The sequence below is a fragment of the Patiria miniata genome, unplaced genomic scaffold (genome assembly GCF_015706575.1).
Source record: "Patiria miniata isolate m_02_andy unplaced genomic scaffold, ASM1570657v1 HiC_scaffold_30, whole genome shotgun sequence".
In the NCBI taxonomy this organism is placed as follows: Eukaryota; Metazoa; Echinodermata; class Asteroidea; order Valvatida; family Asterinidae; genus Patiria; species Patiria miniata.
Genome location: NW_024037070.1, coordinates 7531952 through 7547020, shown reverse-complemented (window position 1 = coordinate 7547020; position 15069 = coordinate 7531952). Strand labels below are relative to the sequence as shown.

The 15069-nt window shown below is 40.6% G+C and overlaps 2 protein-coding genes across 4 annotated transcripts in view; one reads left to right on the top strand and one right to left on the bottom strand.

The window, feature by feature from the left end:
• The window catches only part of LOC119739407 (5-oxoprolinase-like), a 47845-nt gene that overhangs the window by 14051 nt on the left and 18725 nt on the right, over positions 1-15069 (top strand). For all 3 annotated transcript variants that reach the window (XM_038214350.1, XM_038214351.1, XM_038214352.1), the window contains 4 exons: positions 368-538; positions 1168-1305; positions 1460-1598; positions 2409-2585. In XM_038214350.1, coding sequence (XP_038070278.1) covers positions 368-538; positions 1168-1305; positions 1460-1598; positions 2409-2585 — 625 coding nt within the window. The remainder of the gene's footprint in view (positions 1-367; positions 539-1167; positions 1306-1459; positions 1599-2408; positions 2586-15069) is intronic.
• LOC119739408 (neuromedin-U receptor 2-like) lies at positions 13202-14464 on the bottom strand. The gene is given in 2 exon segments (XM_038214353.1): positions 13202-13730; positions 13732-14464. Coding segments are annotated over 2 exon segments (1065 nt in total). The 5' UTR covers positions 14377-14464; the 3' UTR covers positions 13202-13310.

Genomic DNA, 15069 nt, shown 5'->3' with positions numbered 1-15069 from the left:
GCGGAATTGTAAGGTCAGAGAATCAGTCTAGCAGGCTTGTACCCCTTCACAGGTGTGTAATCAATTGCAAAGAAAACGCGAATTAACTAATTATGAAAAATTAGGAGCACTTTTTGAAAAAAGCCAGTTTTCTCCAACGCTGGTCGGCCGACCAGCGTTGGAAAAATCCCATTTTTCTTGAAAATGACAGCACACCAGGAGCCACGATTTTACAGAATGTTTTAGACTGTCATTCCCTAACAATCCAGTACGGTATTTTGTGATAATTCGATCGTTTCGTTTTGTGATGTTTGCAAATGTTGTATCTTCCCTTTAACGTTATTATTTGAGATTTGCTCACATATACACTGTGTTATTTTTGCCGTAGGTACTCTGGTATTCTGTCGGCCTATGGTATGGCCTTAGCTGATGTAGTACATGAGGCCCAGGAACCCTGTGCATTGCGATACGAACCCAGCTCCCTGGCTAAAATTGACGACCGGATCGACGAGCTAACCAGGCAGTGTGTACAAGAACTACAGGCTCAGGGATTTGCAAGGTAAGAACAGGGGCTGAAGTCGTGAAACTTCTAAGAGTACAGACCAGTAAATAAATTCACTTGCCACCAGTGATAAATACCCCTAATTAAAAAAAATCAGGAAACTGCTTGCAACTCTCACAGGCAACATGAAATTAAAGCTTGATTTACCTTTTATTTTCTGTTCAATTTTTTTGGTGGTTAACCGATCACTTTTGGTTGATTTTTCCCTCCAAAGATGATCACCCCTAAAAACAGTTCTGAAGCCCACTGCCATTGTGAAACAAGATCCCCAATCCCATTGCAAAGAACAATTAATGGAGAAAAAAAATGCTGTTTTGTAAAAAACACAACACATTACAAAACAATAAAGTCATTTATAAAGCGCTCTTACTCATAAATGGTTTCACAGTGCTGAACAGTAACTAGAAATAATCTGGAAACATGAATCAAGTATCAAATAAATATTTTTGAAGAGTCTTCCTGTACGCATCCAAGGAAGGATGTTCTGGGCACATGAAGCAGAATCACGTTCAATCTTGAGCGGCAAATACAAAAGTGCTTAACAGTTTCACTGTAAGGTACACAAGAAAGCGCTTACTCTTTTAGTGGTGTGACTTTATGTCAATTTTTGTTTGTACCTGATGCAGATCCCAGATTGAAACGGAGCCCTATCTGCACCTGCGCTACGATAGAACGGATTGCGCCCTCATGTGTTCAGCTGCTGACTACCCGGCCAGTCAGACTACGTGCCGCCATGGGGATTTTGAGTTAGCATTCAACTCAAGGTAATGGGCTTTATTCTAAAATGAATGAGGGCGCTCTAAAACATGCACGCAAGTGCGTGTGACGCCCTCGGCTGGCCAGTGTGGCATTTGAGTGGTGCACATGTTGTTGTCCATGGGCGGAGCCTAACAGATCGGCCTTTTGTTCCCTCTAAAGGTACAAGCGAGAGTTTGGCTTCACCATCCCGGGCCGGCCAATCGTTGTAGACGACATCAGAGTACGCGGTGTCGGTAAGACGGACATGGTGGACGACAGACATCTCAGGCCAAGCAACCAGAAGCCCAAGTTTCAAGTGGTAAGTGGAGACTAAGTGGCGTGTTTACACTAAAGCCACGAACAAATGCAATATCTGGAAAACATTAGTACTGAGATGACGTTACACTTTGCTCACACATGTGCTTTTTCGTATGGAAACCAGGGGTGTGTTCCACGTAACGCCACCGATGCTTACAGTTCGCAAACTTGGCAGCGTTTGCACAAGTGGCACTGACTGTTTTATCACTGCTATTGAAATTTCCTTGTTAGGGAAATTAGGACCAAGTTATGGGGACTTTTTTACTGTCCCCACAGTGTCTTCAATCCTCATGATAAAGTATCGCCCATTAAGTGTGTAGCGCCCACAATTTTAGAACAAGTATATGTGTTCATGAGATGTTCACCTGTTAAGCGGGCACTGCGAAGCAGGCGTTTTTCCCCTGAAGTGGGTGACTTGCCCGTGAAAGTGGGCGACAGGGGGCAAAGCCGCCTCTCTCCCTGCAAAGTGGGTGACATGCGGCGAAGCTGCCTATCCCGCGAAGTTGGCGAGGCAAAGCCTCGTTACACCTATTGGGTCTTCTTAACTTCAGATTTATCTCTGTCTTTGTCTTTTAAAAAAATTTAATTCCCTTGATTTCTGAGAATAGGACTGCTCTTCTGGCATTGTGTAAAGTTTCGTGAAATCGGCTACAGAAGGCCATGAATCCCAGAAATATACGTGAAAAAAAGTCTGAGACGATAGCAACCAAGCTCTACAACTCAGTGTTTTATTGTGTTATCTAAATTGCGTGTTCCTAAATTGCATGCTTCCTACATTTCTATCTCTTTCCTTCCAAAAATCCTTATCAAGGTGACGAAGTGTTACTTTGACGTCAAGTATTGGGACACCAAGCTCTATCTCCTGGAGGACCTGTCATCTGACCATACCATTGAAGGCCCCGCCATCTTGATTGAGAAGAACAGCACCATAGTTGTGGAGCCCAACTGCCAGGCACGAATAACCGAACATGGTGACATCAAAATCCAGGTAAGTTGAAAAATATTTATCCGTTGCTTAACCCTAAACTCCCTAGGCATTTTTGCTAGGATTCAACCTCAATCCTGCAAAATCCTCCAACTGCCTCCATGTAAAAATTGCATACAGCTCAATCCTCCAAAATAATCCGTTATTTCTTGAATGTGGTCTTTGGAGGGGAGACCACTGCCTCAATCCTGCAAATCCTCAGGCAATCACTGTCAATATGTTGAGGCAGAGCCAATGACATTCTGGAGCAGTGCGCAGGATTTCAAGTATAATATAGTCCTAAATTTACGCACGGCTGAGCATAAACAACACAAGGTCCGGCCCAAGACCTTGACACAGTGCATCCTCCAAAATCAGCAACGCACTTTTGCCATATAGCAGACCTGCCAACTCTCCCGGATTTTGCGGAAGACTCCCGAAAATCGGTCGATCTTCCGACTCCCGGCACATCTTAAAAATCTCCCGGATTGTCACTTTGTGCGTACAATTTTTTTTACTTACTGTATTTTTTAATTGCAACAGGGTGAGTTTTAATCAAAGTCAGCATAAGAATAATTTGTCTTTAATGTCTCCACTTTTCTTAAACTGAAAATTACGTGCATAAAATGTAAATATAGGCTAACATGTAGCATGCACACATTGGAAGAATTAGACTCCTTACATGTCTAATCCATTTCCCTGCGCTTTGCAGCGTGGAGGAGCACCGATCAGTAATGCACATTTCAAATGTCGATAGTTTATGTTGTGGTGGTTAGGATTCTCAGGCATACAGTGGGTCTGGAATCAAGTCTACACAACTGGTAAACTGCAAGAGTATGTACTTTCAAAGGTTTAAAACGTTTACCAGTGAATAGTCTGTCACCAGCGAATTGTTGCAGACATCGCACTTGTCAGATGGATACCATACGGTTGTCACACGCACACCGTGGGACCAGTGTAGTGTGAATGTCCAACCATGGGGAAATGTGGTCTCAGTGGAAGTATTGCGGATGCGATATATGATAACAGGGGGAGCGACTGGTCTCATGAAAGAGATCAACCAATAGGAAAACGGAGTCCAATTTTTAAAGGAGTCGGTTTGTCATGAGACACCGGAACGCAGTTGTTTTTGTACACATGTCACAGTAGACTGGTGCGATAAAAAATGGCGACGAAAAACCTGACGAAAGTGAAGAAGTATCTTCACAAATACAGAGAGGAGTATAGCAAAGAATTTTTAAACCTTTAATTTTCGCTTTAAACTTCACAAAAACATTCACTACATAGAAATTACTGCCTCTCAGACCTAACAAAAAGTGAAATCTCTCGCTTTCCATATTGCTATCTTACTTTTTAAGTTTGACACTTTGTTACCTTTTTTCTGTACTAGTTGAAAAACATTTGCAGGCATAGCCGTCGCAGTAATCCTCACAGACTAACTCATGCAATACAGGGTGAGTCAAAAAGGCGAAACCCAAATGTTGGGAATATTGTTTTAGTGCAGTTCTGCATGTAGCACTTTCAAAATCTAGGATATGAAAGCCCAATTCATAAACTTTCTTTTAGTACAAGAATCATTCAAATCACTCATGTACTTTTCAAGTTACAGAATTTTTAAACACGAAGTGTGCATTCTTTCAGCAAAACGAAAAACAATTCACACAAATCCCCATGATGTGATTTGTTTTTGTTTTGCTGAAAGAAAACTTAACTTTTTGTGATCCGTGGACAGAACTTTAAAACGGTGGTTGTGTTTAAAATTCCGTAACTTGAAAAGTACATGAGTGATTGTAATGATAAAAGAAAGCTTATGAATTTGGCTTTCATATCTTAGATTTTGAAAGTGCTACATGCAGAACTTTACTAAAACAATGGTCCCGACATTTGGGTTTCGTTTTTTTTACTCACCCTGTAGAATAAATTCACAAGGCACATAACCAAAAAAAAAAATAGCTGCTTAGGCCAAAAAAACAAATATTCGGTCTCTGGTCAGACCAAAGTTCCGGAATTGACGCGGCCACGCGGCTTTTTTTTTTTTTTTTTTTTTTTTTTTTTTTTTTTTTTCTTCAAGCTTGGATTATACAGACAAGGTGGGGTACTATTTTGCTTTTTTGGTGTCCTCATGTACATTGGTGTCCTCCATAATTTGCCTTGGTGCTTTCAATCATTTGCCTTGTGCAAATTCCCATTCCTTGGTGCTCTTTGGTAAACAAATTGAGGAGGTGCGGAAATAGAGGGCGCTGTTGGAGCTACCGCAGAACATTTTGGAATAAAAAAAGATCGACGCGCATGATTAAAATCAACGCGCGCTGACCAGAGACCGACTTATTTTTTTTTTTTGGCCTTACCACACTGACTTCAATCTGGTAAATTCTAGTAAATGACTGCATCAATATTAAAAAAAGAAGAACATTTTATATAAATCGACATATTACATGAAGGGAACGCTCGACAAAACAGAGAAAACTTCCATCTTAGAACGGAATCTATCTAAGGTGGTAAGGGCTCAAGCTCAAAAACTCATCAATGTTACTGCTGCTTTGCTAAATTATCGCATTCAATAATGAGATGCATGTATTAGAGGTAAATTGTTTGTTAAATCTATTACATTGTAGGGAAAAAAACAAATCCAGGGCTAATTTCATGGTGCTGCAATAACAGTTAGCAGAACAGTTGTGCTTACTACTTAAAAACTTGTGCTTGCCTTAAACACCTTTTCATGACGTGGATGTGCTAACAGATGCGCGTTCATGGATATTTCTATTGTTACATCACTAATTGAAGCAACGCTTTCCGCTGACGAAAAGGTGCCTTTTGCTGTGCTTTCGGTCTCCATGAAATAGACAAATGCCCTGTTAGCAGAAAATCATGTGCTAGCGCTGCTATTGAAGCAGACGATCAAATTCATAGCGCTGCTAAGCATGCCATTCTCTGCTAACAGAGCCTATGTCTATTTCATGCAGACCGTAAGCATCAGTAAGCACACAAAAGCCACACTTACCTCAGAGGAAAAAGTTGCTTAAATCATTGAGGTAAAAGAAATCTCCATGCGCGCTCAACCGTACATCCATGCCGTGAAATAGTGCTTATGGTTAGCTCAATTTTCTGCTATTGTCAGCACAACTTTTTTGGCAACGCTATGAAATAAGGCATGGAAACGAAGACATTTGTACCGTTAGTGAAGTAACTTTACCTACATACAATGTCATAACCCTACTTAAATTCCAAAATGAGATGTTAAAATAAGTGACACAAATCCTTCAAAAAGTTATATATACACCTATAATAAAATAATTTAAAAAATTAAAAATTAAATTAAAAAAACCTGATTCCCTTCACTGTAATCGTACAGTTTTATAGGGCCAATGATTTTCCGTTTCAGAAAAGTGCAATTTCCGTTTTCAAAAATCCTGAATTCCGTTTCAGGCTGAAAAATTCCGTTTCACATTTATTCAATACATAAAAAGGCATTTAAACATATACCATGTACACAGAAAATAATTCCAAGACGATAATGAAATAGTCGTTTGGTTGGAGCGCGGGAAAACTGCCCCAAAAAGATTTCTATTTTATCAAAGGCCGATCAATGTACAGACATAGTATTTAACTTCCCCACAGTCAAGTCGTATACTGCACTGCCACTGCCACACACGTAAGAAACATGCAATAGCCATACAGGCAAAACTTGTTGGTTTAGAATATTGTGTCATTTTATATCAGGAATATCTCAAAACTGTAGGGTGTGTATTTACAGGTAGAAAAAAAATTTACGATTGAAAAAAAATATGAGTACCTGTCTCCCGGGTACCCGTAAAATAAACCCAACCCAAAATTTAAATCTCGGAAGTTGCTGTACTGATTGTACATAAAGATCCGCACGATAATACTACCACACCTGCGTCATTACAGCAAGATACTTTTGTACAGCAAGCTCAATACAAGGTGCAAATGGACTGATCCAGTAAGCTCCGCCCAGTGCGTGCACGTGGGTAAATTAACACGTGCTCTTCTCCAATGCCACGCTGCATTTTCCTGCCGCGCGCATCATACGCGCGTGCACGCATGTCGGACTTTTGTGCACGCATGTCGGACATAAATCACGGCTGTGATTGGTCAGAACACCATGGGGCGGTGCTTACTGGATCGGTCCATTGTATTTTTCACAAGCGTCACAAACATCAATCTGTTGGTTTTTTTTATGCAACCTGACATTCAAAATCTTCTTTTTTCATTGTTGAAGAATTACTCAAATAGTAGGTTACCGGTACTCAATTCCATCCATAATAAGGAGCCGGATGGGAATTTTCCCGTGTTTTCTCCCAAAAGGGTTTTTCTTGGGGTTTTCGCCCCTCCCGTAATCAGCGAATATAGTTACAGCGATATATTTTGTTCTTGATGTTACAAGATACATGTAGATCCAAATTTTTTGTGTTCACTGAATCCACCTTATAGTAAAGCCTTCACACTGTACATGTAGTTATAATAGATTTAAAATATATTGTACTTACAATATTTGCTTAACAACTATGCATTTTAATCAAATAATGTTTTATACCATTGTATTGAATTGTATTGTATTTGTAATGTGTTGTATATACATGTACATGTTTGTAGTCATTATTTATTGTATGCAGGGCCCCCAATGGAAACCAGTTTTAAACTGTTTGGGCATACCCTGGGTAAATCAATCAATCAATCAATCAATCAAATTGAAAATCAAAATCAAAATCCAAAATCCAAAATCCAATCAATCAAAATCATTGGGAACCAGTTCCTGACATCAGCGGTCAGGAACTCCGGTACCCAGATACCCCGGTACCCGGATACCCCTATACCCTAATACCTGTGTACCCGGATACCCCAGTACCCGGATACCCCTTTACCCTGATACCTGTGTACCCGGGTACCCAGATACCCTAGTACCCAGATACCCCAGTACCCAGATACCCCTATACCCTGATAACTGTGTACCCGGATACCCTGGTACCCAGATACCCTGGTACCCAGATACCCCAGTACCCGGATACCCCTTTACCCTGATACCTGTGTACCCGGATACCCCAGTACCCGGATACCCCAGTACCCGGATACCCCTATACCCTGATACCTGTGTACCCGGATACCCCAGTACCCAGATACCCCGGTACCCGGATACCCCTATACCCTGATACCTGTGTACCCGGATACCCCGGTACCCAGATACCCATGTACCCGGATACCCCTTTACCCTGATACCTGTGTACCCGGATACCCTGGTACCCAGATACCCCAGTACCCGGATACCCCTATACCCTGAAACCTGTGTACCCGGATACCCCAGTACCCAGATACCCCGGTACCCGGATACCTATGTACCCGGATACCCCGGTACCCAGATACCCCAGTACCCGGATACCCCTTTACCCTGATACCTGTGTACCCGGATACCCTGGTACCCAGATACCCGGATACCCCTATACCCTGATACCTGTGTACCCGGATACCCCGGTACCCAGATACCCCAGTACCCGGATACCTGTGTACCCGGATACCCTGGTACCCAGATACCCCAGTACCCGGTTCCAATGCACAGAGTGATATCCTGCACTGAAGTCGGCATCTTTGGACTCATCATCGGATGAATTGGATTGGATGAAAACTCAAATTAGAAAATAATCAGTGGGAAAAAAAGGCAATAACCTGCCTATCTGGCTGTCACTAATAGGGATCTGCCATGCTGCCTTCTTTGATGACTTGAGTAAAGAGATATTCTTCCGATCTATAATCACTGTTTAATTTCTCCTGGATCAAGAAGAATCAAAGTGGTTTTTTTTTTAAGGAAATAGCATAAACTTTCTTTGCAACCAGTTCACTCGGCTTCGCCTCGTGAAATGGAAAAATCCAGATTTTACCTTGTGATAATATTCCTCCCATTCCACGCTGAGCCACTCAATATTTGTATACTATCCTATTTAGCTTAGAAATGGTGAACTTGCAGAATATAACCAATGCTGACTGTATTCATAGTGGAACCATCGCAACGTCAACTGCGTTAGCTCCATGGCTTTTGTGACAGCAACAAAAAGTTAGCTTGAGTCCTTGTCGGAATTTCTTGTATTTCAACTCATAGATGATGGGATTAATGACTGAATTGAAATATAACATAATTTCAGTAATTGCTCTGAAGTACTTGAAGCCTTTTGAACCACAAAAAGAAAATGTTGGATTCATGCAGAGAAGAAAACTTGTGCCAACTGGTGTCCATAGGATGATCAGAGCTCCTAAGACGATCATAAGCATGCTGACAAGACGCTGTCTGGCAATCACAAGATCATAGGCTGCTGCCCTTGCATGTTGCAGGTTCAGGGCTTTTGCTTGTCTTTTGAGAGTGACATGTATCTTGTAGTAGGCCAAACTCATCAACGTTAGTGGTAGCAAGTATGATGAGAAAAATGTATAAATTTGAAGCAAAATCAGCAATGTATCATCTTGGTGTTCAGTTTCTGAGCAAGCCAGGTCTGGATCATTGCTGGGTTTCAATGTAAATAAAAATGGTAACAGAAATAGAAATGATGTCACCCAGATCAGGGCAATCAGAATTTTCATCCGTGTTGCTGTGAGTTTCCTTGCATACTGTAGTGGATGCACTAAAGCAACGTATCTCTCGAATGTTACCACGCAGAGATTGTAAGCAGATGCATTCGTCAAAGCCCATCCCAAAAAGTAAGATTGCAGGAAGCGGCAGAAAACAACCTTTCCACCAAAGGTTTTGGGCACATAGTCAATTATTTTACAGTCTTCATAATATATTAGACCACTAAGAATACACTCTAGACACGACAGCATATCAGCCACAGCCAAATTCACCAGCAGGTAGTTTGTCATAGTGTGTAGGAATTTAACACGTAGAATGACGAAGCACACTAAGAGGTTTCCCAAGACACCAATGACTCCTTCCGCAATCAACAAATGGCAAACCCACTTGCCTATACCGGTAGCTGGCTCCATGTTGTCAAGGAGTTGCTGGGTTGAATTCATGGCTGACACTTTGGGGAATGGTGTTGCTGAAAAAGTTGTGTCCGACATATTCGATCGTTAAATACTGTTGATACAATGTTCACAGATTATAGCTGGCCAAAACAGTTGAAGGATTCTTTGGACCAAAATATGCACATGGCCCTAAATCGACACTTGATGAACATACAATGTACAATAATGATGTATTTTTTTGGCATAAAAACCTGTGTTCCAGAGCATTATCTAAGCATATTCTCGTCAGTACTTTTCTTGGTCTTTTATCAAGGAGATTCCCACAGTGACTGCTAATAAAAGTAGCCCTTTCTGTTGTAAAACAGTCTGTGTATCCAGCAATAAATTCTCACTTGTAGGAAAACGTTTGCTGATCATGTAGCATGCTCACTGTATGCAAACAACGCTCAGAGTGATATCCTGCACTGAAGTCAGCATCTTTTGACTCAGAATCGGATGAATTGGATTGGATGAAAGCTCAAATTAGAAAATAATGAGTGAGAGAAAATTGGCAATAACCTGCATATCTGGCTGTCACTTAGGGATCTGCCATGCTGCCTTCTTTGATGACTTGAGTAAAGAGATATTCTTCCGATCTATAATCACTGTTTAATTTCTCCTGGATCAAGAAGAATCGAAATGGTTTTTTTAAGGAAATAGCATAAACTTTCTTTGCAACCAGTTCACTCGGCTTCGCCTCGTGAAATGGAAAAATCCAGATTTTACCTTGCGATAATATTCCTCCCATTCCACGCTGAGCCACTCGATAGCTTAGAAATGGTGAACTTGCAGAATATAACCAATGCTGACTGTATTCATAGGGGAACCATCGCAACATCAACTGCGTTAGCTCCATGGCTTTTGCGACAGCGACAAAAAGTTTGCTTGAGTCCTTGTTGGAATTTTTTGTATTTCAACTCATAGATGATGGGATTAATGACCGAATTGAAATATAACATAATATCAGTAATTGCTGTGAAGTACTTGAAGCCTTTTGAACCACAAAAAGAAAAAGTTGGATTCGTGCAGAGAAGAAAACTTATGCCAACTGGTGTCCATAGGATGATCAGAGCTCCTAAGACCATCATAAGCATGCTAACCAGACGCTGTCTAGCAATCACAAGATCATAGGCTGCTGCCCTTGCATGTTGCAGGTTCAGGGCTTTTGCTTGTCTTTTGAGAGTGACGTGTATCTTGTAGTAGGCCCAACTCATCAATGTAAGTGGTAGCAAGTATGATGAGAAAACTGTATAAATTTGAAGCAAAATCAGCAATGTATCGTCTTGGTATTCAGTTTCTGAGCAAGCCAGGTCTGGATCATTGCTGGGTTTCAATATAAATAAAAATGGTAACGAAAATAGAAATGATGTCACCCAGATCAGAGCAATCAGAATTTTCATCCGTGTTGCTGTGAGTTTCCTTGCATACTGTAGTGGATGCACTAAAGCAACATATCTCTCGAATGTTACCACGCAGAGATTGTAAGCAGATGCATACGACAAAGCCCATCCCAAAAAGTTAGATTGCAGGAAGCGGCAGAAAACAACCTTTCCACCAAATGTTTTGGGCACATAGTCAATTATTTTACAGTCTTCATAATATATTAGACCATAAAAAATACACTCCAGACACACCAGCATATCAGCCACAGCCAAATTCACCAGCAGGTAGTTTGTCATAGTGTGTAGGAATTTAACACGTAGAATGACGAAGCACACTAAGAGGTTTCCCAAGACACCAATGACTCCTTCTACAATCAACAAATGGCAAACCCACTTGCCTATACCAATAGTTGGCTCCGTGTTGTCAGAGAGTTGCTGGGTTGAATTCATGGCTGACATTTTGGGGAATGATGTTGCTGAAAAAGTTGTGTCCGGCATATTTGATTGTTAAATAGTGTTGATACAATGTTCACAGATTATAGCTGGCCAAAACAATTGAAGGATTCTTTGGACCAAAATATGCACATGTAATGGCCCTAAATCGACACTTGATGAACATACAATGTACAATATAATGATGGAGTTTTTTGGCATAAAAACCTGTGATCCAGAGCAACATCCAAGCACACTCTCATCAGTGCTTTTTCTGGTCTTCAATCAACAAGATTTCCACAATGACTGGCAATAAATGAAGCCCTATCTGTTACAAAATAGTCCGTGTGTCCAACAATAAATGTTTGCCTTTAGGAAAAGCTTTGCTGATCATGACTATGCTCACTGTATGCAAACGACGCTCAGAGTGATATCCTGCACTGAAGTCAGCATCTTTTGACTCAGAATCGCATGACTTGGATTTTATAAAACTAAAAGCTTGAATTAGAAAACAGTGAGTGAGAGAAAAAAATGGCGATAATGTGCGTTTATATCTTGCTGTCACGTATAGACTAGAGCTGCAAATTACTGCCGTTGGTGACTTGACAAAAGAGATGCAGTCGACTCTGTTAATACAAACTCTGCCGGACCTAGCCCAAATGTTTGTTTTATCAGAATTTTGAATTAAGAAGAGTGCCGCTCTCATTTATTGTGCACATAAAGCACGTGTTGCCTTTTGTTTGCTCTTACCAAAATGTGTCTTCACATTGTTGTAGTCATGAGAGTAGACTGTATTCTTCCGATATTTAGTCACTGTTTAATTTCTCCTGGATCAAGAAGAATCGAAATGGTTTTTTTTTTTAATGAAATAGCATAGCCTTACTTAGCAACCTGACCATCAAGGCAAGATCTACTTCTGGATATCAAATCTAATACCATTTTAATTGCAGTACCTTCTGCTTCATATCAGAAACAAATCTGCCATTCAAACCTAGAAAGCTGATGATGTCTGCATGGGTTACAACTGTAGCAGGCGGTTGTGGGTGCGAGTCCCACCCGATCAAGCGAGCTTGTGAATGTTCTTATTTACAAGCTTTTGAACAACACAGAGAAAACATACAGTGCTTATCAAATTAATTTTGTGAAGGGCAAATCCAAATGTTAAAATTTACATCTGCCAACACAAACAAATCAATAATGCTAGACATTGCCTCACACAATTAAAATAATATAGGCCCTAACCAGATTCAGTGTGTGCTTGAATGCAACTACTAGACGAAAGATGTTACTTTAGGTATTCTTTTTTTCATTGAGGTCCCTAGACATAAACCAGTTTCTCATCTAGTTTTCTGAGAAGATGATGATAAAAAGTTGGAGTTTTAATAACAATTTTGTATGTTGAACACAAGCAGCAACATTTACTTTAACCCTAGGTCTTTTTGCTAGGATGTAGCCTCAATCCTGCAAAATCCTCCAATTGGCCTCATGGAAAAATAGCATCCTTAATCCTGGAAATCCTCCATTATTTCTTGAATATGGTCCGTGGAGGGTTGATCACTGCCTGAATCCTGCAAAATCCTTCGACAGTGCCTGTCTTTGTTGAGGCTTGGCAAGTGACATTCCGGAGTAGTATGGAGGATTTCAAGCATAATCCAGGCCTATAGTTATGCATGGCTGAGCAAAAACAACACAAGGTCCAGCCCAAGACCTTGACAAAGTGCATCCTACGAAATCAGTAACGCACTTTTGCCATGTAACCGCAATCCTCCAAATTCCTCCACTTTGGCAAAGAGAATTTTGAAGGATTCAGAGCGGTTAGGGTTAAGAAATCAGTGCTGGCTGATTGGTACATTACTATGCTACACTGTACTATCCTATATAGCTTAGAAATGGTGAACTTGCAGAATATAACCAATGCTAACTGTATTCATAGGGGAACCATCGCAATGTCAACTGTGTTAGCGCCGTGGCTTTTGTGACAGCAACAAAAAGTTAGCTTGAGTCCTTGTCGGAATTTCTTGTATTTCAACTCATAGATGATGGGATTAATGACTGAATTAAAATATAACATAATACAAGTAATTGCTTCGAAGTACTTGAAGCCTTTTGAACCACAAAAAGAAAATGTTGGATTTATGCAGAGAAGAAAATTTGTGTTAATTGGTGTCCATAGGATGATCAGAGCTCCTAAGACCATCGTAAGCATTCTGACAAGACGCTGTCTGGCAATCACAAGATCATAGGCTGCTGCCCTTGCATGTTGCAGGTTCAGGGCTTTTGCTTGTCGTTTGAGAGTGACGTGTATCTTGTAGTAGGCCCAACTCATCAATGTTAATGGCAGCAAGTATACTGAGAAAAAATGCAAATACTCCAAGCAGAATGTGAAATGTATTGTCTTGGTATTCAATTTCTGAGCAAGCCAGGTCTGGATCATTGCTGGGTTTCAATGTAAATAAAAATGGTAACGAAAATAGAAATGATGTCACCCAGATCAGAGCAATCAGAGTTTTCATCCGTGTTGCTGTGAGTTTCCGTGCATACTGTAGTGGATGCACTAAAGCAACATATCTCTCGAAAGTTACCACGCAGAGATTGTAAGCAGATGCATAGGACAAAGCCCATCCCAAAAAGTTAGATTGCAGGAAGCAGCAGAAAACAACCTTTCCACCAAAGGTTTTGGGCACATAGTCAATTATTTTACAGTTTTCATAATATATTAGACCATAAAAAATACACTCTAGACACACCAGCATATCAGCCACAGCCAAATTCACCAGCAGGTAGTTTGTCATAGTGTGTAGGAATTTGACACGTAGAATGACGAAGCACACTAAGAGGTTTCCCAAGACACCAATGACTCCTTCTTCAATCAACAAATGGCAAACCCACTTGCCTATACCTGTAGTTGGCTCCATGTTGTCAAGGAATTGCTGGGTTGAATTCATGGCTGACACTTTGGGGAATGGTGTTGCTGAAAAAGTTGTGTCCGACATATTCGATCGTTAAATACTGTTGATACAATGTTCACAGATTATAGCTGGCCAAAACAGTTGAAGGATTCTTTGGACCAAAATATGCACATGGCCCTAAATTGACACTTGATGAACATACAATGTACAATAATGATGGATTTTTTTGGCATAAAAACCTGTGTTCCAGAGCATTATCTAAGCATATTCTCGTCAGTACTTTTCTTGGTCTTTTATCAAGGAGATTCCCACAATGACTGCTAATAAAAGTAGCCCTTTCTCTTGTAAAACAGTCTGTGAATTCAGCAATAAATTCTCACTTGTAGGAAACGCTTCGCTGATCATGTAGCATGCTCCCTGTATGCAAACAACGCTCAGAGTGATATCCTGCGCTGAAGTCAGCATCTTTTGACTCAGAATCGGATGAATTTGATTGGATGAAAGCTCAAATTAGAAAATAATGAGTGAGAGGAAATTGGCAATAACCTGCATATCTGGCTGTCACTTAGGGATCTGCCATGCTGCCTTCTTTGATGACTTGAGTAAAGAGATATTCTTCCGATCTATAATCACTGTTTAATTTCTCCTGGATCAAGAAGAATCAAAGTGTTTTTTTTTTAAGGAAATAGCATAACCTTTCTTAGCAATCTGTCCATCGAGGCAAGATCTACTTCTGGATATAAAATCTAATACCATATTAATTGCAGTACCTTCTGC